Here is a 27818-nt window from a genome sequence, read left to right as displayed (position 1 = left end):
TTATTTTTCTTTCCTCAGAAATATTTTCCCTGCTGTGTTTGGAGCCAAGGGTCGGCTGACGTACAGAAGGAAAGTCAATTAAATCAGGTAGGCTTTCACCCTTTAATTGGGTACCTGGAAATGCATGGGGGTGAGCGGGTGGAACTTGATTTTCATTCACAGAGGGCGTGTCTACATATTCATTAATGTGCCATAGTTACTTCATGTTAAGTTTAGTACTTGGTTAACCTTACTTTAGTACTTACTACTCTGCAGTAGCAGCAGCACATGGTTTTTAAATGATGCTTACTGTGCAATAGCCTAATAATACTGCATAGTAGCGTATTAGCACGGGTCTTGCCCAGCACACTACTGCACAGTGTTATTAGGCTACTGCTCAGTAAGTGTCTCATGTAGATGTGCCCTGCATGACTTAAAATCATACTTAAATCACCAGGATTTTTTCCTTTTTTGTGTCCTCGTGACAAGGTGTTTAGCAGAATTCACAGATTCGTTGGAATATGACAGGGCTGCACCATGAAACCTTTGAGCACCCTTTACACTTGGAATTGCTAGCTACTATAAAGTTATTGAATAGGGGTTAAAGGAAACTTTAGGAGACTGTCAGATATCTCACTGGCTGCCTGGGTAGGTACACTTGGAAACATAATATAGATCTCTTCTAACCTCTATAAATTATTAATCTGACAATGAGACCCCAGCAACAGGCTGAAGATAGATTATAGTCTCAGAGCCTGATCTGTGAAGAGAGATCATGTGTAAGGCTTAGGAGCTCGTTCTGAGTAACGCCCAGCAAACCTCTGTGGATTGGCATAGTAAGGCCAGAGTTTCAAGAGCACATTTCTACAAGCTCCTGACCTGTTATAATGTGATCCCAGAGGCCTGTGCCCAAAACTGCTTCTTACAGTAATCATCCAAGGTTTTACCTCTGAGAATCTGAACCTGGAGTCCTGCTAGACTCGGGGCAAGAGGACTGGTCATTGCCCAGAAAGAGACTGTACTTCTGCCTCCAACTTCCAGTATACTGCTGCAAATTAGTTTCCTGCAGTGTCCTCTGTGCCATAGCTTCTACCAAGCCATAGTGAAATGCTGACACAAACCATACTCCATTGCCCTTCATTTATTGGTGAATTGTTGCACAGTTTAGGGGGTATATTTTGAGAAAACCACACAGAGGAGGCTACTGGGTACATGTGCTCTTTCTTGCTTTCTGTTGCCTATTTCATTTACACACGCATTGAAACATTTTTTGGCCAGACATAGCATCTGATTGTCCCTCAATCTGTAGGTAGATACAGCGTAAAAATGCCAGTCCCAAAATTCTTGCCCCTTTGAACAGCCTGAACAAATGAGCTGTGCACAGTTGTGTTCTCTGGAAATCCACTGGGCAGATTTCTTCCCTGGCTCTGTAGCCTCTGCTCCCCACATGATAAATGCTGGACGGGCTAACTTAGGGGGTGCCAGAGCATGGCATGTGAAGGCAGTTTGCTTGGCACATGCACTTTGGGAAAAATGGAGGAGGAGCCTTGGCTGGTAACATAGGGCTGTTTCTGTCCCTCTCTGCTATCATCATTGGACTTCTGGCAGCTTTGGTGATAAGGGACCCTAAAGGATTTGCTGCTGCATGCAGTCTCTTTTTTCTCTGTACAACTTTCCAAGGATCGCTCTTTTGCGCACAGCACACTGCCCTGTGTATGTTTGAGATAGTCTATGGACACTGATCCCAGGTTGGGTGAGTGGAATTTCACTGGATGCCTAAAATATTCAATGCTTCCATAAACTGGTATTTTCCTTTTGTTGTTGGGGTACAAAGCAGCGAAGTCTGCTTGAGGGAAGACAGCTGTCTTTACTATATCATGTGCATACATCTGTCTTCAGAACATCACCCCCCTTAACTCCTCAGGTATCACCTCCTCTACCTTTGGCAGAGTTTGCTTTTAACCTGTCTGCAGAAGCTGCTGTTGCTTAATGCAGGTGTATGAAGAATCCTCCACCTTTTTTTTCCTAACCTAAAAGTAGGGGAGAGGGGAAGAGTCAGTTCAACCCGGTCAGGCCATCGTAATTGGGTTAAGAAGCTTGAAGGAGTTGAAGGGAGTTAGTGTAGCTGGTAGAAATAAACATGCAAGGTTGATAGCAAGACCATTTCAACTGGACCTGCCAACCCCTACATCACAGCAGATTTGATTGCATTACTTCCTTAAACTATATAATCTAGTCTGGCCTAAAAGCCACTGATAGTGATTTAACTCCACCATCTAAGCTTTCCGGTAGCTTGGTGGCAGGGACTTTCCATCACGTTTCCAGGCATGCCTTGCCACTACCCAGTTACAGAACCTGTAAGATTTTGTCTTTCCTTTAAATGGGCTGGAAGAACAGTAATAACTTGGGAGCCAAGCAGAGCCCCAGGTGGCTAATCAGCTAACAGTGATGTTCTCAAGGGTCACTTCTTATTTTTATACTTGTATAGAGAGCTGCAAGGGATCTTGCCTATCAGGCTGTTTGCCGCCTAATTCCCAGGCTCTTTATCTCACTTCTGTTAGTGAGAAACACCTATTTGGAAAGCTGAATGCAGCTTCTTCTAGGATTCTGTGAACTGGAATGGAGACATTTCTGTCCCGGGTGACTCTGCTCAGTGTGTGTTGTGCTAAGGGAGCAAGCCCTTGAGAGGTATTTAAAATGGCAAACTGTGTTTCCACAGTCTACCAGATGCCTGCCTCAAGCTAGGTTCTCCCTGCCTATTGCCCTAATGGGGCTCAAACTCCTTTCCTTCTAGCATAGAAGCAAGGATCAGGCAAACCACAGATCTCTCCCTTGAGCATAAAATTCCCTCCTTAAAAACCCAGCCCCCATCTCCAAGAATCTTCTGCATCACCACTCCCTCTTTCCCTCCCTCCTTTTATACAGGGCAATGGCAGCTGAGCCTAGAAGAAAATGAGCCCCAGCTGTATCTACTCCTCACCCATTTAACCCTTTCTTGCCAGGTTCCAAACTCATAGATCTGTCAGGAGACATAGGAACCCCGCTAGGGCTTAGAAGGGAACTTGTGCAGTGTAAATCATGCAGGGTCATTTAGAAATCAGCCTCTTGGTCTGGGAAAATAGTTTCGGAGTGGAGGCACCACAGCTGAGTGAGCAGAGTCCCAGCCTTTATAGCACCTTCTCCATATAATCAGTGTCCTTAACATAAAATATTTCCATGTCAAACAACTTGAAACACTAGGGAAGAATATAGATATATATATATATATATATATATGTATGTATGTGTGTATGGCACCATCCTGTCACCTCTGTTTTGTAACACCCTCCTCCTCACCTCTGAAAAGCAGCAGATGTGATAAAGAATCAGGAAGTGGGAGTTAATCTCCCTGTAACAGCTCTCCTGATAAGCACAAAGCTCTGGCTTTACAACTGTTTGGCCTATGGCAAGCACAAAAGCCTGAACTCATCCCACTTAGCCTGCATTTTATTTAGATTGTAGTAAGCATACCCCTGCCACATTAGAAGTTAGAATGTGTTCTGGGAAATGGTAGGGTAATGTTTACTATGGTGCCTAATGAAATCTCTTGCAAATGCAGCTCACTGATTATTGGTCCCAGCCCTGACACCACATGAGTCTTGAACTGGCCCTGTGCAGTCCTGGGACTGGGACTGACAATAGAGCCTTAACCCATGAGAGGGGTCCCTGGTTGATGTTGCAGCTGGGTGAAGACTGCAACTTGCTTATATTACCTCTGTGGAGCAGTCTGATGATAGCTGAACACATTACTTAATATGATACTCCTTCCATGGAAAGTCCTAACTCTGCTACAATATGATTGCACTTAGCACATGTTTTACTGCTTAAACACTCAGACACTTGTGTCTTAAGTGCAGTGAATACGTCCTAAATGTAGTGTGTAACAAGACATTAAGAAGGAAGCTATGAGGTCTGCCTTAGCCTGAGTCTGTCAGGGGTCTGCCTGGCTCCTGGTGCAGGCTGGATGGGTGCTTTAAGTTGTGCCTCAGTGAGCTATGGCAGCACTGCAGAGTAGCTAGGGGTAAGAATAGTTTCAGAGTTTCCTAGTTGTTAGGGGCTGGAAGGGACTTTACAGATCATCAGGTCCAGCCCCCCTGCACCTGATCCTACCCTGTCCTTCCTCACTCATGTCCAATATGTTTCCTACGCTGGAAACTCTGGTAGGGACGTCGGTTTTGTGCTTTGCAAAGAAGCATCCTACTTCAGGGGTGTTCCCATAGTGCTCTACAACTGCTTTATGACCCTGTGGAGCTGGTACAGGACGTGTCTACATGAGACACTTAATGCACAGTAGCTTAATAACACTGCGCAGTAGTGTGCCAGGCAAAAATTGTGCTAATACGCTACTGTGCAGTAGTATTAGGCTACTGCACAGTACGTGTCACTAAAAAACTGTGTGCCGGCACAGTAAGCATCACTAAAACACCATGCACATGCTTCTTTAAGCAAGTACCAAACTAAATGCACAGTAACTGTTGTGCATTAATGAACATGTATACAAGGCCACAGTGAACTGTAAAGAGCTATAGGTCACTGCAAAGGGAACCCAAGTCCTCACTCACATGTGCAGCTGGGTGCTGGATTATCCCAGGTCTGTGGTTTTATCTGTTGTGGTTTTCAGCCTAGACAGTCAACTTTAAGACTCCAGAATTTCCCTTTCCTAGAGAGGTCCCATGTGCAGAAACTGAAACCCCACTCACTTGGTCTGTACGGACTCCTGAAGTGAAACCCCACTCTTCAGGAACATGCTGCTTCCTTGGGGAAAGCAGAAGAGCAAAATTCCTGATTCATTAGCACTTAGGAGCTGTGGGACATGAAAAACAAATTCAATGTGGGAACAAAGCAAAAATATAACTGCTGTCACGGCAACTGTCTCCAGCAAGATGAAGGAACCAATTATTTTCATTAATCAATGTGGTAAGAAGCAGCATCAAGAGGCTGTAATGCAGCCTATAAAAATCAGGTTAGACACTAGGAGAAAAACTCCCCAACTTTGTGAAAGCTTGGTTGCTAAGGGAGACTGTAGAATTCCAGTCATCCAGGATTTTGAAGACACTGGACGCTTATTGAATGAAATCAACCCTTACTGCAGTGTGGTGGGTAGTTGGGATAATGTCTGTCTTAAGCCAAAACAAGAGATAGATTCTCAGCTAGGGTAAATCAGCATAGGTCTGTGACCAGAGCAACATTGATTCACACCAATCAAGGGGCTGGCCTCAGTGCTGAAAGGTAGTCGTCTCTTTTGAAAATGACCTTCAAAAAAGCAGTCTCACTACCATGATGGGGTCAGGCTAAATGTCTAGGCAGAGAGACAGTTCTGCATGCAAGAAAGAAAGGGAGGGGAGCGATGGGGATGCCACACTGATGCCCTTTCCTCTCTTGATCTCCATGGGTTCAGGCAGACAGTGTGACAATAATTTTCAGTTAGTCCCACCTGAATGGAGTAACTCTGTGCATATGTCACCCTGGATGCTGTGCTCGCTGTTTCAGACTTCAGGCTCAAACACGACCACTGTACAAACAAAGAGACATTTCCCTCCTGACTACCCATGTCACATAGAATATAGCTGGATTCCTTCTAGTTTAGGAACTATTTTGGACAAGAATAGAGAGTCACTGTCTTCAATGAGTTTGTACACGTAGACAGTCAAATATGGGCCTGAACTTGGAACTGAGTATCTAAGGCTGCCTTGTGTTTTGTGGGTCGATTTCAGTGCCATTTTAAAAGGGAAAAAGTTGGGAAAACCCAGCTGTTTTAGACGGAAGATGGGGAGCTTAGTAGGTGGCAGGAGGAGAAAGAAATAGAAGGACATGCTCTAGGGACATGTTAATTCACAATCTCTGACCTGAGAGGAATAGGATGCCTGAGTGGATCTGCAGAGTTCTCTAAAATGAGAAATCAGGGTCCCCAACAGCTGTGCCTATGAGGTACACAGAATATCTGTCTCATACATGAGCCACTTCCCTTGCAGTGGTCTGTGTGGGCTGTGGGATGCTGGCTCATGCCTCTTGAGGCTGAAGCACATGGAGAAGAATAAGCAGCTTATGTTAGTTTCTTCTCATCACTTAATAATTCAGCCGTGCTTTTTAATTTCTGTGGTGTGCTACTATTCATTGCCATTACATGCGATTAGCCGTAGCCTTTTCTCATCAGTGCCAACCTGCTGATACTCTTGTGCTGCTGCTAACAACTGGCATGTGGTCAGGACTACTGCTGATGCCGAGAGGTTAATGCTCACTGATGCCAATGAAATGAAAGACATCGGTATTTACAAAGGCTGAGCAGGAGCCATGTAGAAGTTTTGCCACAGCTTTTTTCGTGAGGACTGCAAGACACAACAGGACTCATTCTACTCAGGACTCCAAGGCCCTGCCAGTTACTATAAAGTCTTGTCTCAATGCATTTATTTTTTTTTATCAGTTGGGAATAATGCTATGGCCAAGAGTGAATCTTACCCAGGAGGAGGTGCTGTATATCAGAAAAGAGCCCCATTGGCAGCAGTGTGAACACCCTCTGACATTAGCACAAGAGGAAGTGCTGATGGCCAAAAGTGAGGGGTATTTATGGAGCCTACTGAGGTGCCTGTGACTGAAATAGGTGAGGATGCTGTAGGGCAGGATTGAAATGTGTAGGACAAGGGTGGGCAACATATGGTCCAGCCCGTGGTGGTTCCTTCGGCCCTGCCTGGCCCAGACCCAGGGGACAGCCCAGGTTGTGGCACATGCAGCTGGTCCCACCACCCCCAGGCACCAAGATGCTGCCGGACGTGGAGTGCAGCCCTCTGTATGCATGTGGCTCTCAGGCATTCCAGGAGCTGTAGTCCACAGGGCCAGGCAGCGTGGCAGCAGGGCAGAGAGCAACACAATGGCCAGACTCAGCTTCCTGGCCGCCTCTGTGGCAGTGCCTCACTCTCTCCCTTATACTCCGGTTGCCACTGCTGGTGTCTGTGCTGCTGGACACAGCCCCGCTGCCCACAAACATTATAGGGACATGCACGGAGTGGATTGCAGCTCTGCCCTGGGTCCTGGCCCCACGCTGTCACTGCCCTGCAATCCCAGCCCCACCCACCATCCCATTCCCAGACACTACTCCCCACCTGCCCATGGCCCCATTCCATCCACCTGCCTGAGCACACCCTGCCAGTGGGGGTCCTGGGCCAGTGTCCATGGAGACCCCACCTGCCTGCCCATCCACTCCATCTGGCACCCTCAGTGCTGGGTGCGGGGCATATGGGGCCAGATAGAATCAGTTGGCTTCTCCCTGGCCCCCTCTGCCTTGCTACACAGCATAAACAGCTGTGACAAGGGGCTGAGGACAAGTCAGCATCCTCTCCCCTGGGCCTCAACAGCTCACCAAAACTCCTTCAGTGGCCCTTCTGCCCAAATAATTGCCCACCCTGGTGTAGGACAGCGTGGGTGCCACAGAATTGGCACAGCAGGGCAAGTCAGAACTGAATGCATGGGCAGAGTGATTCAGGAGCTTGGCAGCAGAAAAGAAGCCCATTGGGGCAGGATGGAGGGGTGGTGGCTGAGAGAGAGAGCAGCTCCAGAACTGACACAGCAGGGAATGCCAGGCCTGAGGGGCATTGGCCGAGCAGTGTGCAGGGCACAGCACTGAACGAACACAAGGTGCAAGACACCCAGGCAGGACAGAAACAGTCTGATAGTGTGTAGGGAAAGGTTAGTTAGCCCTACCTCACAGCGGGTTTGACCCAGACAATGCTAGCTGGTTCTTTAACTCCAGGAGCAATCCCTGGTTGGTATTTTAAAACCACCTGAAGCACAAATCTGTGTACAAACACAGAGGTTCAGCTCCTTGTGTTGCCATTGTATGCTCCTGCTTCACGTACTGGGCTTTTTCAGCATGTGTTGAAGAAACCCCCATACTCTTCTCTTGCAGTAACAGAGCAGCTGATGGAGTGGCTGCATTCAATGGGGTGACGAGGTGACAGGATTTCCTGTGAGACGAACATAATTTACAAGGAATCTACAGCAAGCACGTTCCCAAGTCACCACCAAGGCATTGACAACAGTCCAGTTTAACATCACCTTGTTTTTCCGGGTTAGGAAGAAGGGGAATGAGTGGCATGTGACTAGTCCAGAGCCACAAAAAGGGCTTCTGGTCAGTTTTTGCCGTTCAGTTTTATTCTGTCAGTGAGGCTCAGAGCTAATGAGTCACATGCCTATTCTCTGGCAAGAATAGAGCCCCACTCTTCTTCCTTTTCCATCCAAGAAACTTGGCACTCTCAAGAGTTTGGGCCTCTTGTCTCCTGAGTACTAAGTAAGTAGGACTAAACAAAAAAGGCAGATTTGGAGGCTCCAGCCCCACTAAAAAACCACAGTCAATTAAATATTATTTGGGGCAGGGCCCATCTTTCTGGTTTGTCTGTGCAGCACCAAGCACAGCTGGGTCCTGGTCCATGCCCAGGGGCTCTAGGAACTGCCGGAGCACTGCTAATAAATAACCATGAGGCATCTGGTTGTGTTATGCTAGGGCCGAGGAGGAATCTTCCTGCTAAGCTCTTGTTTTCACTGGCTAAACACATGAAACTCTCTCTCTGGGCTGCAGGTTCTCGTGCTCATTTCCAAGCAAACTGGTACTGGAAACTTTGCTAAAATTCCACCCAACTGTTCTCAGAGTCCTGGTGAAGTCCCCAGTACTTTTGAGTGCAGTTTGGCCTTGGGTGATTTTTTGTTTCCTCTCTGGATGAGAGTATGCAGGAGGGATTTTCTCAGCAGCCCCCCAGGAGGCACAGAAATCCTGTCTCTCCCCTTTTTGTGCTCTACCAGGCCTCCTCAGAAGTCAACCATCTCTCTCTTTAAATATTTGAAGAGCTCAGCAGGGCTGTGGTCTGTGTTTTGCTGTTGTTATGGATCTGTCCCCCATAGGGGAGTTCTAATAATAGACGCTGCACCATGCAATGAAAGGGCAAGGGGTTGTTTCTTAGCAGAGAGCTGCTTGGATGTGTAAGACAGTTGTACAACTTCACGCATGTCACTGCAGGTACCGGGTTAGTCTGGTCAGAAAGATGCACCTTCTGTTCAGACACATGGGCATCTCTATTCCATTTGGTTTCATAACTTTGTGGCCTCACACATCCAGAGACCATTACATCTTTCAGGCTTCCAGACCACATAATGTCATTCAGTTGACTCTTGTAGGGAGCCATACCTTGGGTGCTCCTTGTCCTTTCTACCTTGGCATGCATGTTTCATTGATCCTGAGCATGTTTGTCCCTGACAAAACATTGGTTCAGACAGACCTTCTGTCCTGCCTTTCCAGCCTGGGAAACACCATGTTTCCTCTTGGGTCTTCAACTTCCTCTTTCCACCTTTCTGACTGAGAAAGGAAGAGGCTGCCACCAAGATCAGTATCTCATCAACCCTGGAAAAAGGAATCACGTGCTCTCTGGAGGAGAACTGGTAGAAATAGTCCCCACTCACAAGACCTGCCCCCTGCTCACGCTGGAGCATAGATGGGCCTTCCCATTGACTTGACTTGGTGTAGGAGAAATGCTCTGGGATCCCTGTGTGGAGGCAACAGAGAGACATGGACTAAGTTTACTACCCAAGCCACGGTCGGCTACTTGGCAGGGGCTGGCATATGCTCTGTGAAGCCTGGCTGCTCGAGGACATTCAGCTGCCATGATGGTGGGATGCCATTCCTACAAACGAAGATGGAAACCTCACCTCAGAAAAGAGCTTACGCATTTTTCCCAGTAGTAGGATATAAACATCAGCCTTGATGACAGCACAAAGCAAAGCCTCATGTCCATTCAGTCCCGGCTATTACGGTCACTCCTGTCCACTCAACACATCACCCATCGCAGGAATCGCCACTTTTCTCTCCAGAGCCCAAAGAGCTCTTCCCTCCCAGCAAAGGACCGCATGCACCTGAAGTCAGAATGGCTTTGCAGTTCAAATTTCTCTTGGTGACATTTCTCAGAAACTACCAGGTTTCCAGAAGTGGGTGACCGGGGTGCGGGAAGGAGGTAAAGCTTTCCTGTTCCCGTGCCCCGTCTCCAGCACGGACCCTTGGGTGGCCTGTACCACGCCGCCCGCGGTGCCACACAGAACTCCGGGGCTGGCGCAAGCGCGCGTGGCTTGGTCCCGCCAGGATCAGTTGGAGTTAGCAACGCTCCCAACTGCCAGGTGTCCGGCGCAGGAGGAGCAGCAGGTAGGGCTGAGCTCCAGCCCCTGTTCAATTGCTGTTGAAATTAGGGTGCATCCCTATTTTAGCTCCATTCCTGCCCTATCCCCAGGGGGTCCTCCTGCTGGTGACCCACAACGCTGGGCTATGTCAAGGGCCATAAAGCAGGTGGAAGCATCCCCCAAGAGATTACCCAAAGTGCAGGGGCCTATGCTCAGCCCTGCTTTCAGCTTCTTGTGTATTGTATGAGTGTGTGTGCCCGTGTCCAAGGTGGTGTCACTGCCCGAGGGCTCTTCTGCACTACCCGAAGCCCAGAGCATTATGAGAAACAGGTTTTAAAACCAGAGTAATCTTTAGGTGGCCTAAAGCCACCCTAACTCAGTACCTTTACCTCCAAGTGCAGGAACAAAGCACTCAAAATTCAAGCCCCAAGTCTTTCTGTTTGTCAAGGGGGTGGCTGTCATGTGCCTAATTCGAGAAATCTCTTGTTGTGTTTAACTTTTGCCCCTGCCTCCTTTCAGTCAGCCCAGGCACGCTGCATTGGCCCCTTTAGCCATTAAGAATGTCTAATCTTGGGCCTAAAAAAGGGAGCGCTGCCAAAATATGCCTGAAATGCCACAAGGACCTGAACAAATCTTCCTCTCGAGCGGGAGGCCTGTGTCATTGCTGCAGTGCCGGATCAGGAAAGGAGCAAAAGAATCAGAAAGGCAAGAGGTAAGGAGGCAAGATTATCAAGGGAGAGGAAAGTGGAAGGTGGAGGGAGGCGAGCCCTTGAATTCAGCGCTGCTGCTTCATCCACTGACACCTGGCATGGAAGCTCATCAGTGGCATTGATGTAGCATATAAATGCACATGACAGTTTCCTGCCAAAACAAGATTACAGTCTAATTTAGACTAAAAGAATAACCAAGGCAACAGGCCAGGTGCAGAGCCAACAACAATTGGACAATTTTCATAGGAATCTCTATGGAAGCTTGAGCCTAGGTCTGTGTATAAGCATGAAATCACGGCACTTTTTTGAATGCCGTAGTAAATATCCCCTCAGGATTCTTAAATCTGAATGGCAGGGATGCCTGGTCTATCCTGACTAAACTTCCTTCCATACAAATAGTGGTGAAAACAGTGTATAGGTGTAACTGTGGCTAGATGTTCCCTCTTGGTGATACAAGATTTGCAAGAGGCTTTTGCTGTAAGAAGCCAACATGCTCTCAAGTCCTTCTGTGTTTCTGTCAGCACTGCTTATACACAGGTAACATTATCTTTTATGTCCGATACAAAACCGGTGTTGAAGCCCCAGTAGGCGAAGAGGGGAACAGTCACACAAGCCTTTGGTCAACTCAGAAAATGCTAAAATCACATGCTAATGCCAGCTGGAATTGTTCCCTTCCTAACCCCACCTATGTAAGAGTTTGCAGTATTGCCAGACAAAGCTCTGTGCATCTGTGAGCACATGGAGGTTGGCCAGTTCTGCACATCCTCCATTTGCTATTCATCAGCAGAAATTCTGTCTGCCCACTGTGGAGGCAAAGTCAGTTGTCTCTTTTTGGGATAGCATGCTTTTCTTTGCCCACAGTTTCAGGTCTGCAGCCCCAAGGTTTTGTAAGTACATCAGTTCCTGTTCAGAAGTTCTAGTTTGTAGCATATCATCTCAGTGTGGTACGGGGTTTAGAAAGTGTCATGTCAAGCAACACACTTCCCTTTTTTTCCCTGCCTTATTTGGCACATTGCAGAAGCCAAAAGCCATCATTATATGTATTGCACAAGCCTTGTGTCATGGTGAAAGTGGGCTTTCCTTGTCCTCTGGACCCACTTCTACTTGTTAATATCCAGTCTTAAATTCCAGTGTGAAAAACCAGTCTGAACCTGACATAGCCTCAGGGTATCAGCCACTGGGTAAGAATCCTGCAAAGTGTATAGCACACTGTATCTGGTGCTGCCAACTTCTTTCTTAACCAGAACGATGGGAGAGGCCCAGGGCTGACTGAAAGCTCAGTTATGGATTTCAGCTTATACCAGTATTTCTTCAAAGGGTTATCAGGCTTCTTTTCTCTTTTCTATTAGCGAAGGTGAGGTGACTGTTCCATGGGCTGCTTTTCCACAGTATCAGTCTTATGCTGGACCAATCTGGTACTACATTTATTGCATTGTGAGAATACCTCTGGATTCTATTTAAGTATATAGCCCTGAGCTGGAATAAGTGCACTAGAAACTCATGGACCTCACTTCCACCCCTTTCTTCCTTGCAGTTCTCATCTTTGCAAACCTTGACTAGATTCAGCAGTTTACATTTTGCAGTCTTTTCCACTATTTGCTGCTCATCAGAAACCATTAGCAGGTAAGTAGGGATCTACTCCTGCTTCAGATCCACCAGAACTTTAGCAAGCAAGATTCTCTCAAGACCCTGTGTCTTGAATTAGCCTCAGCTATTTCCCATTTTTCCTCTGTTGGAAAGCTACCCTAGCAAATAATCTGCTCTTGTTATTTCCACCCCTGCTGGTAGGACAACAGGCTCACTGCAAACCATTTGTCTACAGGCCAGTTGCTTTACTGGAGACACATTTTTAAAGGGAATTTTGAGAGACTGAATGTGAAGACGCTGTTTGTCACATTTATTTACACAGTTACTGAAATTCAGACTGATTAATAGCTCACCTACCACCTTAGCCATCCAGACTCCTTACTCCAATCCAGAGGCGTGGGTTTCAAACCCAACCTTCTCAGTGTTGGATGGGTGCCATGGCCATTGTTTCCATTTGAAACCAGTTTGATTGTTCTGTCTTGGACCTCCCATCCCCTTGCCCTTTCAGTGCATCTGGTTTAATAATGATTGTGTTTGAGCAGGTGTCCACTGTTCCAGTGCTTCTCACAGTTCCTATTATACATTCAGTAGCCAAACTCTTATTATTGCTTTTTAAATGCCCAGCTGTTGTTTACTCCCCAGCTTTGCCTTGTTAGTTTGGTGTCCCCATTTCCTGAAAGGCTGAGGGGCTCTCACTCAACATCTGTAATGCTCTGTCCTGCCCATTTATAAATAAACCTCCTTTTTTGTGGCCAGCTTTTTCTACAGTGCCAGCATTTAACTAACCCGTTCCCTTTAATTTTTGCACTGTTGCTCATTTACAAGCCACAAATGTATCTCTTTCTCTAATTGATCAAAATGGTTTGCAACCAGATTGGAATCCCCTTCCTGTCATATGCCCTAGATAGAGTTGCACTTACAGGCTCAAGATGGTCAACTTCTCTCTCACCCCAGTAGCTGCTTCCTGTTCTGGTGAACTACTGCAAAGAAAGATTCAAGTTCTGCAGCAGATCCCACAGATTCTTGGAGTGTCATTAGCCTTCTTTTATTGATATGGGCCTACATGTTCAAGTCTAGCTGGGCACCAGTATGTTGGTTCTTTACTAATTTATTGTGGAAGGTGTCTTTGGTATCTGGATGCATCAGGAACACACGTCTCCTCTGCCAGTTGATATCAGGATCTCTTCTTTTTCGCTCCTCATTCTTTGATATATGCAGTACTGGCCAGCTCAGATTTATGATTGATTCCAAAGCAAATGCCAAAGTTTTGTACCAGATAACTGTATAACTCCATCTCTTTTCTGGAGGTAAGTTCTGGAGCATGATCAGAACTGGGCCATTCAGACTGGCTGTTAGAAATACCATCTCTGTTCCGATTCCCAGCCATTCATTTGGCTGAATCAAATAAACCACCCAGGGAGTTTTGATGATAGACTTCTATACCATTTTAAGTTGGGACAATCCAAAGTGTTCTCTCCAGGGATTATGATCAGGGTAGAAAAGCATTGCAAATACCCAGCCTCACTCAAGTTTTTCTGGTTGGCCCAATTCCAAGCCCAGGCAGATGACTTTCGCACTGGTCTAGTTTCCTTCTTAAAGTGATTTTTCAAGCTCGTTAAGTCCCTCATGCAATTTTTCTCTGTGAGCAAACTCCAAGATAGCCAGAGATTTCTTGGTCTCCCTCTTTGGGAAGCGTTCCAAGTCATGACTTTCAGGATGCTGGTCCTCTTTACAACCTGTGTGGCCATTTCAGATTTGGAGTCCTGGAGCTGGACTTCTCAATGTGCTTCGCTTTCTAGCAACTGCCTCAGAGATTTTTCTTTTCTGACCTTAGGTCATCTCTCAGTCCCTTCTCAAAAGCTTTCACATGACATTTTAGTTTCTTTTGTGAAGTCTCCAGTTCTTGTTTGAACCCTTTTTGGTACCTCCATTCTTTGCTGCATCTTGATTCAACAAAAATACTAACTCTTAGTTTTTCCTGTAAGAAACTTAGTCTCAGTCTGGGCCCCGGCATTGCTCCTACTGACCAAGTGGCTAGTCAGCATTTGGGGCCATGTAGGGTTGGTTCTGTCAGGAGGAGGATCTGATAATTGAGTCAGGATTGCACCAAAGAAATACCTGTTTATTTACAAAGCATGTACCCAAAGGGTATGACTATGGTGCCGCCTCAGTGCTGTCAAGGCTGCCCCACTTATTCATGCCATAGTCTCCAAACCCAGAACTGAGGCAGTGAGGACACTGCAGAGATCCCCCCACTGCATCTCTCAAGCATAGCAGAGACAGAGATCTCGTGAGTAGGGGCTGGGGATGTCCCTGGTGCATCCAGTTTGGAGAGTACAGAGCAAGTAGGTGGGACTTACTTTTCAGCAGCAATCTTGAGAGCACCACAGAGGCAGTATAGACCCACATTTACCTGTTTCCCCAAGCCAAGTAGGAACAAATGCCAGGAGGCAAGGAGGATCACAGTCCCACAGCTCTTTCCATCCTTCACTGCCCAAAAGGCTCTCTCTCATGGCTTTTTCCAGAAAGCCATGCTGCCAGCATTTTTCCTCTGCTTGTCTTTCCTTCTACTTTCTTTGCCTGCCTCTGGGTGCTGCTTCCCACAGGCACACACATCCATCAAATGATACCCCAGCGAAACCTCCCTGTCCATACATTTTGGTTTCTGACCCATCTTGCTTGTGGCTTTGGAAGCTGGCTCTTATCCTGCACTTATCTGAATGACAGGCAGCTGTCCCAAGCATCAGCCTCAACAAGTTTATACTCAGCCTCCATCATAACAGCACTCTAGGATTAGGACAGGTGTTGCTTCTTCTGGGTCTGTCACTGAGAACTGTCACGTCAGAGTCCTGTCCTAGCCAAACATCCTGTCACAAGGTAGAGGTTGAGTGCCATAGTGCTGTTGAATGGTAATTGTGCAGTAGGAGTTCCTGTTTAACCAGTTTTCAGGACCTAAAGCGTGTGACTATACATGTGACTCTTAAAAGTCAAGGAAATCAATGATGATATTGGAAGGGTTAGCCCAAGTCATCAGCAGATTTCCAGAATGGCTTAGCCTGTAAGAGAGGCAAAGGAGCTGTATCTGGGCCCACAGGCATTTGACTGTGCCAAACTGCTGCACGTGGGCATCCTTTATTTGGGGGAGAACTTAGCTGCAGTTCTTAGCTGTCATTCACTGACCCACCATCCTGGGAGGTGGTGAGAAGCAGAAAAGGGAACTATCAAGTTGCCAGTCTGTTAGAGGGATGGACCCAGGAGAAACTGCCCAGTCTCAAGCTTGTCTATGCACCATAACAGGCAAAAACTATAAGGGCTGGATCATTTAGCCCTTTGCATTTGTAGCAGGCCTCAAATGACTTAAATTCAGCTCTGATGGAAGTGCCTGGGTCTGAAGACTTACATATAATAGGTTGGTTCTCTGGGCCAGAACTGCTGGAAGCACAAAGGAGCCAGTGAGGGACTGAGCACTGCTGTAATTGAATCTCCTTTGGGATACAACAGTGAGGCACAACAACGAAACTGCTCAAAGTGCAGGGGCCAAGTCAGTACAGGCAAGGCAAGTACTCCTCCAGACATGTTGTTTCACACCAGTCCCCATAACACGTGGAGGAAAAAGCAGCAGAGGCCAGGCAGCCGGTTTGCCAAATCAGAATTATTTCAGCAAAGCGAGCAAGTCCTCTCCTAGCCCCTGCTTTTCTGAAACGTCTTTTCTGAACAGCTAAGCCTGTTGCCCTGACAAAAAAGGTCTTCTTAGCTCTTCATTTCCTCTTGGATGAACATTATCCTCTTCCCTGACCTGAAATGCAGGAGCCTTCTCTCCAAGCAGTGCTGAGAGGTTTGCAAGAATATTGATAAACAACAGTCAGCATCGAGACTGCTTTGGACAGGCTCTCTTGTCTTTGTTACCAAAAGTCCTTTCTCCATCTGAAAATCTCTTTCGATGCAGTTGTGCTCACGGGCTACTCAGTGATGCATTTGCTGTTTATGTTACTTTAAACAGTGAATGGGAAAGAGAGAAAGGAAATGACCCTCCCTGGCATTTGGAAACCCCTTTACAAAATGCCTTGGAAATATCTATGCACTGGTTTATTAATAAACTACTAAACTGGACACACACTTATGCATGGGATTCTTGGCAAGAGCTTGCCTCTTTGATTACTCCTTGAATTCCCTCCTCCTCTATGAACCCAAAATGGATATTAAAAACAGAGGTAGAAAGTCAGTTTATAATGCAAGATTAAATCCCAGTGCTTTCTAAGTATCTCTACCACTGCCACATTATTCCAGCATAGCACTGATGTAGATTCCAGTCCTGCTGCTGGAGGAGACAATGTAAAGAGACATTTTCAGTGACTGAATTCACTGATACACTCACATTAGAGACTCATTTGCACCTTCGCAGAAATACCTCATGGGAACAATCAGCCCCTTAAAACAAAACGGGGTGACATCTTTCGACTTTCCATCCCTTGCTTTGTTCAGCAGGAGCTTTCCAAAGAGAAGAGCAGAACAAGGGACCACGGCTAGGTCCCTAGGCGATCTAGCAGTGCAAATCATGGTAGACCACCACAAAAATCCTGCTGTCTTACCAGGATCTGGTGACAGCTGTCCTTCAGCTTCATTGTGCATTCCCAGTCAGACACTGAAGGAGGAGCCCATGGTAATAGAAAATGAGCCTCGTCTGCCACCTTCTGGTTAAGATGAGCCTCCCACAAGAACTGCACTGTGGAAGAATCTCACCAAACCAAGTGCGCATAGCCCAGGATCTGCACTTGCAGAAATATCAAAATGTCCCCTTTCCTTGCCACACTGTAAGGGCAAAGTCTCCTTCCAAAGATCCTACCAAAACCAGTCCCAACTATGACTCCAACTACAGTCATATTATGAATCACTGATACACATAATGAGAAGCTCTGTTGTCAGGCACATTGTTTAACTACTGCTGTTTTAGCTGGCTTATTTATTTGTCTGCTCTCTACACCTCTCACACAAATTTAAGTCCTTCGTCAAATGATGAAATTCACCTTTCACAGTGTGCTGTGTGGTCTTCAGTGCAAATGAGCGAGCGAGGTTCCTTTACAAGATCAAATTTGTTTCAATCTCATAGCATGGTCAATCTCTGAAGATCAAGACCTCTCCCAGTCTTAGTATTAATCTTGAGTCTCCCATCCAGAAGTCAAACTAAGAGAGAGGCAAAGGATTTATTTTAAATGCAACTGTTACAATGCAGGTGAGGGTGCAAGTTAGGTTTGGAGAGGCTGAGGGACTTGGGACTCTTCAGCCTGGTGAAGAGAGGGCTCAGGGGGGACTTGGTGGCAGCCTATAAGTATATAAGGGGTGCATCAGGTTCTGGGAGAACACTTGTTCCCCATGGCTCCCCCCAAGGGATAACAAGGTCTAGCAGCTACAAACTTCTGGAAGGCCGATTTAGATTAGACATAAGGAAAAACTTGTTTACCGTCTGAGCGTCCAGGGTCTGGAATGGATTCCCCTCAGAGGTGGTGCAAGCACCTACTCTGGACTCATTCAAAAAATGCTTGGGTGCTTATCTTGCTGGGAGCATTTGACCCCAGCAGACTTCCTTCCTATGACGGGGGCACTGGACTCGATAATCTTGCAAGGTCCCTTCCAGCCCCTAATGTCTATGAAATCTGTAAGGGCAGTACAGACAACAGGAAAGAACGAGAAAGAGAAGAGGCAGCTGTGACCTTCTTCTGGGAGACAGGGATGATGCCTCTTACCGAAACTCTTAGCGTGTTTGCATCTGACAGAAATCTGTTGACTCCAAGCCTTGAGAAATCCCAAGTTGAGAACAAGCAAGGAGCCCACAGCCAATTTGGTGATTTTTTTCTCAGATGTAATCACATGGTTTCCATTGGCCATCTTCTTCCTGTTACCATGTCCTTTCTTATGCTGCAGAGGGCACTGGTACTTTTTACTACATTTCTATGCACCAGACTCTGGCTATAAAGAAAACCCTACTTGCTAGAATCATTAATATGCAAGAGCTGTAAGCCAATAGTGAAAGGCTAGCATGAGGACACTGTGCTAAGGAAAAAGCCAGAACTTATCCCAGCGAAGAACAAGCTCCCGCTATAGATTGTAGGCAATAGTATCAGTTCTGTTCCCTGCAGGAGAAGCAATGCTGCTTGTATCAGGTAATCAGAGACAAGGTAGACCACAACCAAGAACATAAATGTGGTGGCTCAGCTGGACACAGAACCAAACGCAGGCTGCAGCACCTGGAGAAAGATGATGGTCTGTACTTTAGGAAAAATGAAAGGCAAATTAAAGCGCATTGCATATCCTTCTCTTGATCAAACGAGTGACCTCACCATGCCCACAGGCTTTAGCTACAAAATGCCCCCATCAGTGCAGTGCTAGCGGTGTAAGCAAATTGTCAGCACTTCTTTCACCCTGGTATTTAGACCTTCTGTAAGCAGCATTAGATGACATGAACAGAAGAATGCCAGAGTCCTGTCTACACTAGCACCTCCACCATTGATACACAGGCACTAGAGCAATTTCAGACAGTCCTCAGCACAGACACAGCTGTAATGGGCCAGTCACTATCCTCCAGTGGAGGAGGTAGGAGTCTTCTAAGCCTAAGGCACGCTGTGGTCAGGGTATCTGCCACTGAATCTCCAACAAAAAGCCATGTGGAACTGAGGCAGTGGCTGTTATTTAAAGAGAATCACAGGAACACAAGAGACTTCAACAAGGCCTCACACCCTAACACCAGGGTAGACAAAATGGTAGATCTGGTTGGTTGCCGGACTCCATTTCCCAGCAGCCCCTGCCAACATTGCTGCAGCCGGTTTCTAGGGAGACCCCAGCAGCAGCACAGGGCTGGGGTTTCCATGGAGACTGGCCCCAGCAGCACTGGCTGGGCAGGGAGCTGCTCCACGGCCGGGATCCCGCAGTGGTGACAGTGTAGTCCGGAGCTGGGGTAGAGCTGAAATCCACTGCCTACACACCCTTGCCCAAGGCATGTGGGCAGTGGATCACAGCGCTGCCCCGGCTCTGAACCATGCTGTCACTACTGCAAGATCCCAGCCCCGGAGCAGCTTGCCGCCCAGCTGTGCACCCTGCCAGCACTGCTGGGGCCGGTCTCCATGGAAACCCAGGCCCTGCGCTGTCGCGGCCCCACTGTTGCTGGGGTCTCCACAGAAATTGGCAGCAGTGACGCAGGCAGGGGCTGCTGGGAAACAGAGTCTGCCACGGGCCCGATCCAGCCCACAGGACAGACTTTGCCCGCCCCTGCCCTAACATAACACACAGAACAGCTGTTCCAGTCAGAAGAGTTGAGGTGATAGGTCAGATTCCCTTCCCTGCTCAGCTACTGCAGCTTATCATTAAAGCAAGACTTGCACATGCCAAGATCACTGTAAGTGGCATGTGACTGGTACAGCTCCATCACTCCCCTCCCCTTACTTACCTCTGTTTTTGTCTTCTGCCAGCAATCTGTTCAGCACTCAACTCTGGGGAATTGGGGCAGTTTTGCCCCATTAGCTGAAGAGGATCTGGGCTCCAGGGAGGTTCCTTACTCTCCTGAGCTGCATTTACTGCAGTGTCTTAATTTCTTGCTTTGACTTTTCTAAGTCAAGGTTCTCAAGGAGCACATTTCATTCAGGGCCTTACAAGGCCTTTTTCAAATCCAACATCCAGCAACTGAGCCAACCCCAGCACTTCCCGACATGTTGATATTCAAAGAGAGTCTCAAAAGCAGCTAAAATGAACCAGTTTTATTAATGTTTTCAGGGGCTGAACCTAGGCATCTTGCCCAAACTTACGATAAACGAAGATTTAATCTTTTATACTCGTTGACTGCTATTTCTTCCCCTCCCACACTCTACCCACTCTTCCACACAAGCTATCAACAAACATCTGGGACTGTGTAATACAGAAGGGCTTGCATTTCTCTAATAATACTATACAGTAACACGTCACAGCACAAACTGATAATACGCTACTGCGGCGCATTATTAGGTTACTGTACAGTAGTGTCACTAAAAAGGCATGTGCCAGCACTGCTGCACAGTAACACCGGTTACTGCGTGTTAATTTAATACTTGATTATACAAGTACCAAATTTAATGTGCAGTAACTATAGCACATTAATGGACGTGTAGACATGCCCAGCCCTTTTGACTGAGTTACTTCATCCTTGTCTGCAGACACTGTTCCCCTTCCCAAGTGTTTGTGAGCTCTGGCTCAGGTGTTTTTTCTGGTGACAGGAGACTCCTTGTCGACAGAGGCTTTCACCCTCAGCATAGAATAGACCAGTTTTTAGCCCTGACTTCTCAGAGCCCTTTTAAGAACTATTTGGGCATGAGTTTTGGAGCTGGTTTTTGGCTTTCCTGACCAGAAAGTACGGTTTTATACCTTTACATGGATGGTAAAATCTAAGGTTTGGCAGCGGTGAGCAGGCTGCTGCCAACAGCTCCTTGGGCTGCTTTAAGACACTATGCTCTGCAGCAGCACAGGCTTTTCAGGATATAATCCATATACAGAGCCCAGCTCGTGACAGGTAACAAACATAACCTTACTTATCTACATACTTCTTTGGAACTGAAGACAGGAAGTGATTCATTTAGGGACCTGGTTACCAAAAGAAAGCAAGTTAGACACAAACAGTCATATTAAGGGATAATCACCTTTATGCATATCATTTCCTGGCACATTATTGTCTGAAATGAGTAGGCAAGATTGTGTTTCTGCCTAAGAAAGCTCAGTGCTGAGCTCAATTTGGAAAGGAACTAAATTGGCTCCTTGACCTCATGTGGTAGTTCATCTCAGGGGCTTCTAATCACAAAACATAGAACTAGGTAAGATTCAAGTTCCCAGAAATTTGATCTTATCCACAGGTGACAAGGCCAGGGTCTCACAAAGCATTCAAACAAAACTCCTCGAAGTAGCTCAGCATCTGAAAAGTGACTGTTAACCTTTTACCTGCATGTTGATAAGCCAAATACGGATGTTGTAAACACAACAGTGAATCAAAAGTGCTGGATTTCCAGAGTGAAGTCAGACTTCCAAGGGAAATTCATGGCTAGCTCCAGGCTCAGAGACAGTGCTAGTTTTTTTGTATCCCTGGAATCGTGCTGTGGTCTCTGAACAGCGTGTTCTGTACAAACACTGCAAGTTAAAGCATCAACTCAAATGAAAACAAGCTACTGGAATACTAATCAGACTGAACTAGGAGCTGGCTCACAAGGTATGTGCAGGCCACAGCTGCCTAGCTGTTCTCAACATTTCTTTGCAGTCTGAGTTTGGCAGAGAAATAAGCCCCAGAAGAGCTCATGGAAAGTTTGATTTGAACTCATTAACTTACTTCAGAGTAGCTTAACAGAACACTTCTATGGTTATCTGTCTGCCTTTGGGTATGAACCTGACAACTTTCATCAGCTGAGGTCAGTCCTGACTGGCCTATGAACCAAAAGACCTCAATCTGCTCTACCTGACTTTTGAGAAGAGACAGGGGCTTCTGCCATTTATGGATCCAAATTTAACCCAGGTACCCTCTTAAGTGCATGCACCCAACAAGCTTGTGGGCAAAGTTCCCATGGCATTTCTGAGGGTTTGGGGCCAAGAGTAAGGTCAAACTCGAATGCAGTCTCTATTCCCTCTGCAGCATCAGGGTGAAACACTGCCCTCACATCATGCAACAGGCCTTGTTGCAGCACCGGACAGAGAGCTAGCAGGGCTTTGTCTTTGCTACTGTAAATTCCATGCCCAGCAGGTTAAACACAGCACAGTCTAAGCTCTTCTGCCCATCAATTGATTTCAGTTTTTGAACAGGGGGGCTGCAAATGGTGTGGACATCATCACATATAACACAACACATATTTCTCCAGTTAAAGGGAAATTATGTTTTATTTATGTGCTTGGGGGCTAGTACTATATTATTCAGTTTAAGATCAAAGCAAAAACAAATATAACTCTTGGAATGTGCACTGATTTCCTAGGTTATTTATAAACTTTAAAAAAGCACAACAAACTAGACAAAAAATAGCTGAAATAGTCAAAAGATATAGTCTCATTAGTCCTGTAATCATTATAGTTAAATATATATCTCTTATTCAGTTTCATCAAACAAAATGTAGCTGTCTTGAGTTTCTTGACCGTGCCTCCAGTAGTTCATTGTCAGTCATTCTACACCTGAGTTAATATTATCACACCTGAGTTAAGGTTTTTAGCAATCTTCAAGACTGTGAAATAGAAGAGAGACATTACCAGGGATGGCTAACAGAGAGCAACATTGCAGAAGAAAGGATAGTTTGAGCCGTGGAGCATGAAGATTATTAAAAAAGAGAGACAGGGTTGTTAACCGGGAGTGAAGAAAGATTATCAAGAATAAGGGAGATGATAATGAACCATAAAGTCAATTGACCCCATCAGCATTGTCTAAATAGCAATGCTGCTGCCTCTCCCAGGCATCTGGCTTTAAAGTTTAGGTGGAGCAGGAATGCAAAGGAGGGTACAACTGTAGCCTGCTTGGATCTTCCCCTGCTTCTGCCATATGGTGCACACAGGTAAGCTGGATGATTCAGGAAGGCTGGATGACTATAGCGCCACTTGAACCACCTGGGCAGGCAGGGCCATGGATGAGAAGTCCCAGCAGCAGGGTGGCTTTATTGTGAATTGATGAGGTGGGGGGCTCCACAAGAGATCCAAATAGGCTGGCCCAAAAATAGCCGAAGTGATCAAGCGTCATCCAAGGAGCATGTCAGCACAAGGCCACAGCCTGACTGGAGCACAGATGGTAGTAGCCAAAAGGGGGTTTCTGTAGAAAGCAGCACAGCCATTTCCAATGCTTTTTTCATGACTCGTAAAGGAGAGGGCTGAACAGGAACAGCCTAAGGCCTCTTTTTTCTTGGTTGCGAAGGCAGAAGGAGCAACAACAGCCTGACACACAAGGGCACTGGGCACTGTTCAGAGACAGACATCTTCTGTCTGGCCACTCCTGACAGGGATCAAGGTTACAAAAAGGTTGCACCTATGTGAATTGACACCAGTTATTATCCAGGGGCTCTACTGGGGGAGTTTCCAAAACAGAAATTATTAGGGATTTTTTTTTCCTTCAGGCTACCATTGAATTCCATTCAGATTAAATGAGCTGAATGGGCCGCTGAAAAGAATGCACCAAGGACTCTTTGAAGACCTCTTGCTTCACAGCTGTCTGTTCTCCACAGGGATTCACACACATTTGGCAATGCAAATGAAGTGATGGAGGTAGAGGCTACATACAGTGACTTCATTTCCTGTGATCGTGCTGGTCGAAGGAACGCTGTCCACGACATCCAGGGAGATGCGAGCACTATCAGCATGCGCAAGCTGGCAGGCAACATAAGTGAGCTCTCAATTGAAGGATCAGGTGAGTGAACAGTGGAAGCAAATTGCCATGGATGGCAAGGAAATGTGGCTGCTATAGAGTAATTTAAGAAGACAGATTATTGAACTTCACCCACGTTTCTGCATATTTGTGAGTCAGAGATGACCTGAAGAAGGACCAAGCACTTTCACAAGGAATTGTTTATTTTTCCTTAGTGCCAGTGGCTTATTTAAAGGGCATATTGGTCCAATCTTAGATTCCCAGTTGACAGGAACTCCTTGTTATGTGCGTGGTGTCTGTTTACACTCTAAATCATAAAGGGGGGACACTGCACACCTCAGTCTGACTCCTTGTGGAAATTCATCTGCAGAAGGTTTAAGTCCAGGTGTTTATAACAAAGTACAAGGAATTGTTTCAAGGCACATTAAACCTCCATTGGGTTCACAGAAATCAGAGCTTTGGGAAACAAACCAACCACGATTGGCTAATATAAAAGAAACATTTAGTTTTCCTTTTTTAGATAAGTTTCTCCTGTAATGCCTTCTTTACAACCACCACACTAATTTAACACATGCTGTCCTGCCACCAATACTAATTTAAGAGGATAAAAATCAAAGTGACTCAATGCAAAGTTAAACTGGCTGGTCTGTTTTAGTTATCCAAGTAAAATTATTAATTATCTCCAGATGTGACCGTAAATTAGTTTTTCATATTTTTTCCTGTAAACCCTGAGTCTTATTTGTAACAAGAATAGAAAAAGGTTTTGAAAAACATTTTGTGTCCTGATAATGCCTCTTAAAATGTGCTGATAGCAGATTCTAATATGAGCCAAATTCAGATAGCAGAGAGCTCTGCGGCTAGCTGGCAGGACATTCAAAGTACATTCAGGAGCACTCACATGCTGTGCCTGCAGGTCAAACAAGGAAACAAGGTCCTCACTGGGAAAAGGCTCATTGCTACAGGGCTGCTCTGTAGCACCCCGCTCTGACCTCACTCTCCCCGAGCCCCCCCTTACTGTCCCAGCCTTCTTCCCAACACCATCAGTTTCCCTTTCTGGAATGATGCTTTACACTTTATGCCTACACCAGCATGTTCATTAGCAGAGCGCTCGCTGCTCTTGGGTCCAGGAGTTGGCCACAGTAAATTCTTGGATAGTTTTGCCACTGACCTCAGTGACATCAGGAATGGACATGGATGTGTGTTGTGTGTGTACACTGCACAGTGGGCTATACCAGCACAATGGCAGCAGGGTGATAGTGGTTGGAGCTGGAGGGGCGGGGGGGAGGGTTAACCTGCAGCTTAACCAGTGACTTCTCTTTTTGATGATCCTTCTCACCCCAAAGTCTTATGGGGATAAATTGTAACAGGCTTGCAATTTAGGTTCACAAAATTGTGATGCTAACTATTTGGACCAGTATGCACTCTATTCCTGAAAAGGCCTTAGGGAGCCATCTGTTTTGTTGGATCTCATGGTAGCAAATCATGCACATTCCAGTTAGTTAAATCTCCATTCTGCAGAAAGCAAGTGCAGTGAGACCACAGCCTATGCATGGAGCCGCTGTTATTCTGCACAGCTCAAGAGCCTACGGCAGTGCTGGAGCAGTTCAAAATTGCTGGGCCAAGTCTCCCCTTAAAAGGAACCAGGAGGCTTATGAGTTAACAGCCTTAATCCTCTTGGGTACCTTCTCACGTGGGTTTTTGAGGCACTGACTGCAGCAGCCTCCTACCTAGCCAAGCCACCTTGTGTCCTTTTTTGAGTTGCAACAGTTAATCAAACTTGCTTCTAAAACTTTCTCATTTTACAGAAAACCAGGCAGGTGCCACTTCCTCTGAGAAGGAACCAGGAACGAGACCAGAGGGGCGGGATGGCAGCACTTCCTCATGAGAGCAATGTTTATGAGGGTGGGGAAGGATAGGAGGAAAAATGAACTGGAGACACCACACAGGAATAGTCCATCAATCTTTTGACAAGTGAGAATGACACCAGAAGAATGAGCTCTCCCTTACATGTCTCTGCTGTGACCACTGTTTTCACAGACATCTCCAGGGTGCTCTGCAATGGGCTAGTACCTCCAAAAGAACTCTGCTCCTGTCCACAACAGTTTAGACAAACACTGCAGTGTTTGTAGTGACATGAGCCACTCTCAAGATGCCTTAGCAGCAAGTTTCCTCTATAGGGAAACAAGATTTCAGTAATAATATACACACCAGACTTTACTAAGGTACATATTTCTTACTCTGTAAATTTAGACTTATTTATTCTCTGTTACCATAAATTAGACGTTTAGGTGCTTTCCACACTCTACCTTTTTTCTGCATCTATTTAGATTTGAATTGGCGGCTGGGCTGCCTTTGCAGTCGCCCCAAGTCATGGCAATCAGCTGGGAGTATTGGCAATTCCTGTTCCATTCACACTGAACACTGTTAACCTGTGCTTCTGCCATGTGGCACTCAGAAAAGGACCAAAGCTCACACGTGTGGACAAACCCCATTCACAAACTGCAGCACCAAACCTCAAACCTTTTTGGCTGGATTTTACTATTTTAAGATACCGTTAATAGAAGAGGCTTGTTTTGTTTTTGACCATTGACAAAGTTCTGACTAAATTCTCAAGTTCTATACAGCTCAGAGGTATTTATTTCTGGAAAAGTTTCACACATTCTTTCTTAGGAGACATGCTTTTGTGTTAAAACTTGTTTGATAAACTCTATAAGCTTGTTGTAATAAATAACACATGGCTCTTAGCTAACCAAGTTGAGTGGGGATTTTGTGTTATTGTCTCTTCTTCACAACACATGGAATTACATCATGTCTATGCTGAGAACACAGGGAAGGGATCTATATTAACAGATGTATCGAGCATGATGCACTCCCAGATACTGAACACCTTGCAGGTGGGAGCAGATTCCATAAAATATGCAATTCCATTGGTCGGACACTAATCTCCATACATTTGCTCTAGAACAGCTCCTCTGCAAGTAGTTACTTATTTTCTCAAGGGCTTTCATTTAAAGCTTGCAGCACTGCTCTTTCAGGTACAACCACATAAGCGAAGCACGATCAAGTTGGTTCAGGAGTGGCCAGAGTGCCAGAGGAACCAGAGGAAGATGGGTGTGCAGAGAGTGCTAAGCACAAAACCAGAGTCCTGTATGCACCTTGAAGGAAAGAGCAATTCAGCTCAAACTGCCCAAGCAGACTAAAGCCCAGCTGGGATCTGATGCTGGATTTCCCTCCTATGTCTCCCAAAGGCTACTGGGCCCCAGACCACCTCAAGTAAAGGCATAAGGAGTTCGTATCAGCATCCCAGTGATTCCCCTTCATCTTTCCATCCAGCTTTAATCACTGGGCCACACTAATCCACCATGTCATATCCACCACTCCCTGCAGGACTTAGTACAAGCAATAAGATGGCAGGAAAGACTGCATCCAGAGGAAGGTAAAATAGGAGAGAGAAAAAAATCCCCCATAGTGTCCTAGGGCTAGAAGGACTTCTTGACAAATTACAAAAGAACTTAATGTAACAAGTCCAAATTCTATCAAGCAAAACAAAGCCATAAATAAGACTTGAACTGTCAGAGTTCAAGAATTTTCCATAGGCCCCAAGAGATGAGCCAGCTGCACAGCCACAGGGAAGAGGAAGGTGGCCCAGAACCCACAGTAAGCAAAGATTTGGCAGCAAGATAAAAGCTGCACCTGCTTTTTGACACCCCAACAACAGACTGGCCAGGTCAATGAGTTCCTGCTGCAGCCTGCTGCCACTGGTCTCAAAGAGCCTGGTTTCAATCCTACTGGAACCAGTGACAAAAAGGCAGCGTTTTCAGGGTCTCTGGGGCAGGGGGGAGCAGGGAGGAGCGGTGGTAAAGATGAATCCGAAATACCAACATTTTTTTCTCAACCTCCTGCAGAGGAAGAATTCTCCATACTCACAAAGGAACAGCCAGGGAAAGTACAAATGCCCACGCAACTCCAGCACTGTAAGGAAAAAGCTAATTTTAGGTCTCCCAGCTCAGCATGTC

At 46.2% G+C, this 27818-nt stretch overlaps 1 protein-coding gene across 2 annotated transcripts; it reads left to right on the top strand.

The window, feature by feature from the left end:
• Positions 1-26555, top strand: PKIG (protein kinase (cAMP-dependent, catalytic) inhibitor gamma). Of its 2 annotated transcripts, none has more exons than XM_019509832.1 (3): positions 1-87; positions 23663-23844; positions 25608-26551. In XM_019509832.1, the coding sequence occupies exons 2-3, from the start codon at positions 23697-23699 to the stop codon at positions 25685-25687; spliced, it is 228 nt and encodes a 75-aa protein (XP_019365377.1). In that variant the 5' UTR covers positions 1-87; positions 23663-23696; the 3' UTR covers positions 25688-26551. The 2 variants fall into 2 exon arrangements, with proteins under 2 accessions (XP_019365377.1, XP_019365376.1); XM_019509831.1 differs by lacking the exon at positions 1-87 and adding an exon at positions 10694-10882 and having other exon boundaries at positions 25608-26555.
• The last annotated feature ends 1263 nt before the right edge of the window (positions 26556-27818 follow it).

The sequence above is a fragment of the Gavialis gangeticus genome, unplaced genomic scaffold (genome assembly GCF_001723915.1).
Source record: "Gavialis gangeticus isolate Ggan-Ray unplaced genomic scaffold, GavGan_comp1, whole genome shotgun sequence".
In the NCBI taxonomy this organism is placed as follows: Eukaryota; Metazoa; Chordata; order Crocodylia; family Gavialidae; genus Gavialis; species Gavialis gangeticus.
Note: the sequence above shows the minus strand (reverse complement) of the source record. Positions and strands in the feature narration are given on the sequence as shown.

What these genes read in the sequence shown, in the direction of transcription:
- PKIG (XM_019509831.1), top strand. Translation starts at nt 10,731, where the DNA reads ATGTCTAATCTTGGGCCTAAAAAAGGGAGCGCTGCCAAAATATGCCTG. An exon ending in AAGAATCAGAAAGGCAAGAG is followed by an intron (nt 10,883 to 23,662) that starts GTAAGGAGGCAA and finishes TGTTCTCCACAG; the next exon opens with GGATTCACACACATTTGGCA. An exon ending in GCTCTCAATTGAAGGATCAG is followed by an intron (nt 23,845 to 25,607) that starts GTGAGTGAACAG and finishes CTCATTTTACAG; the next exon opens with AAAACCAGGCAGGTGCCACT.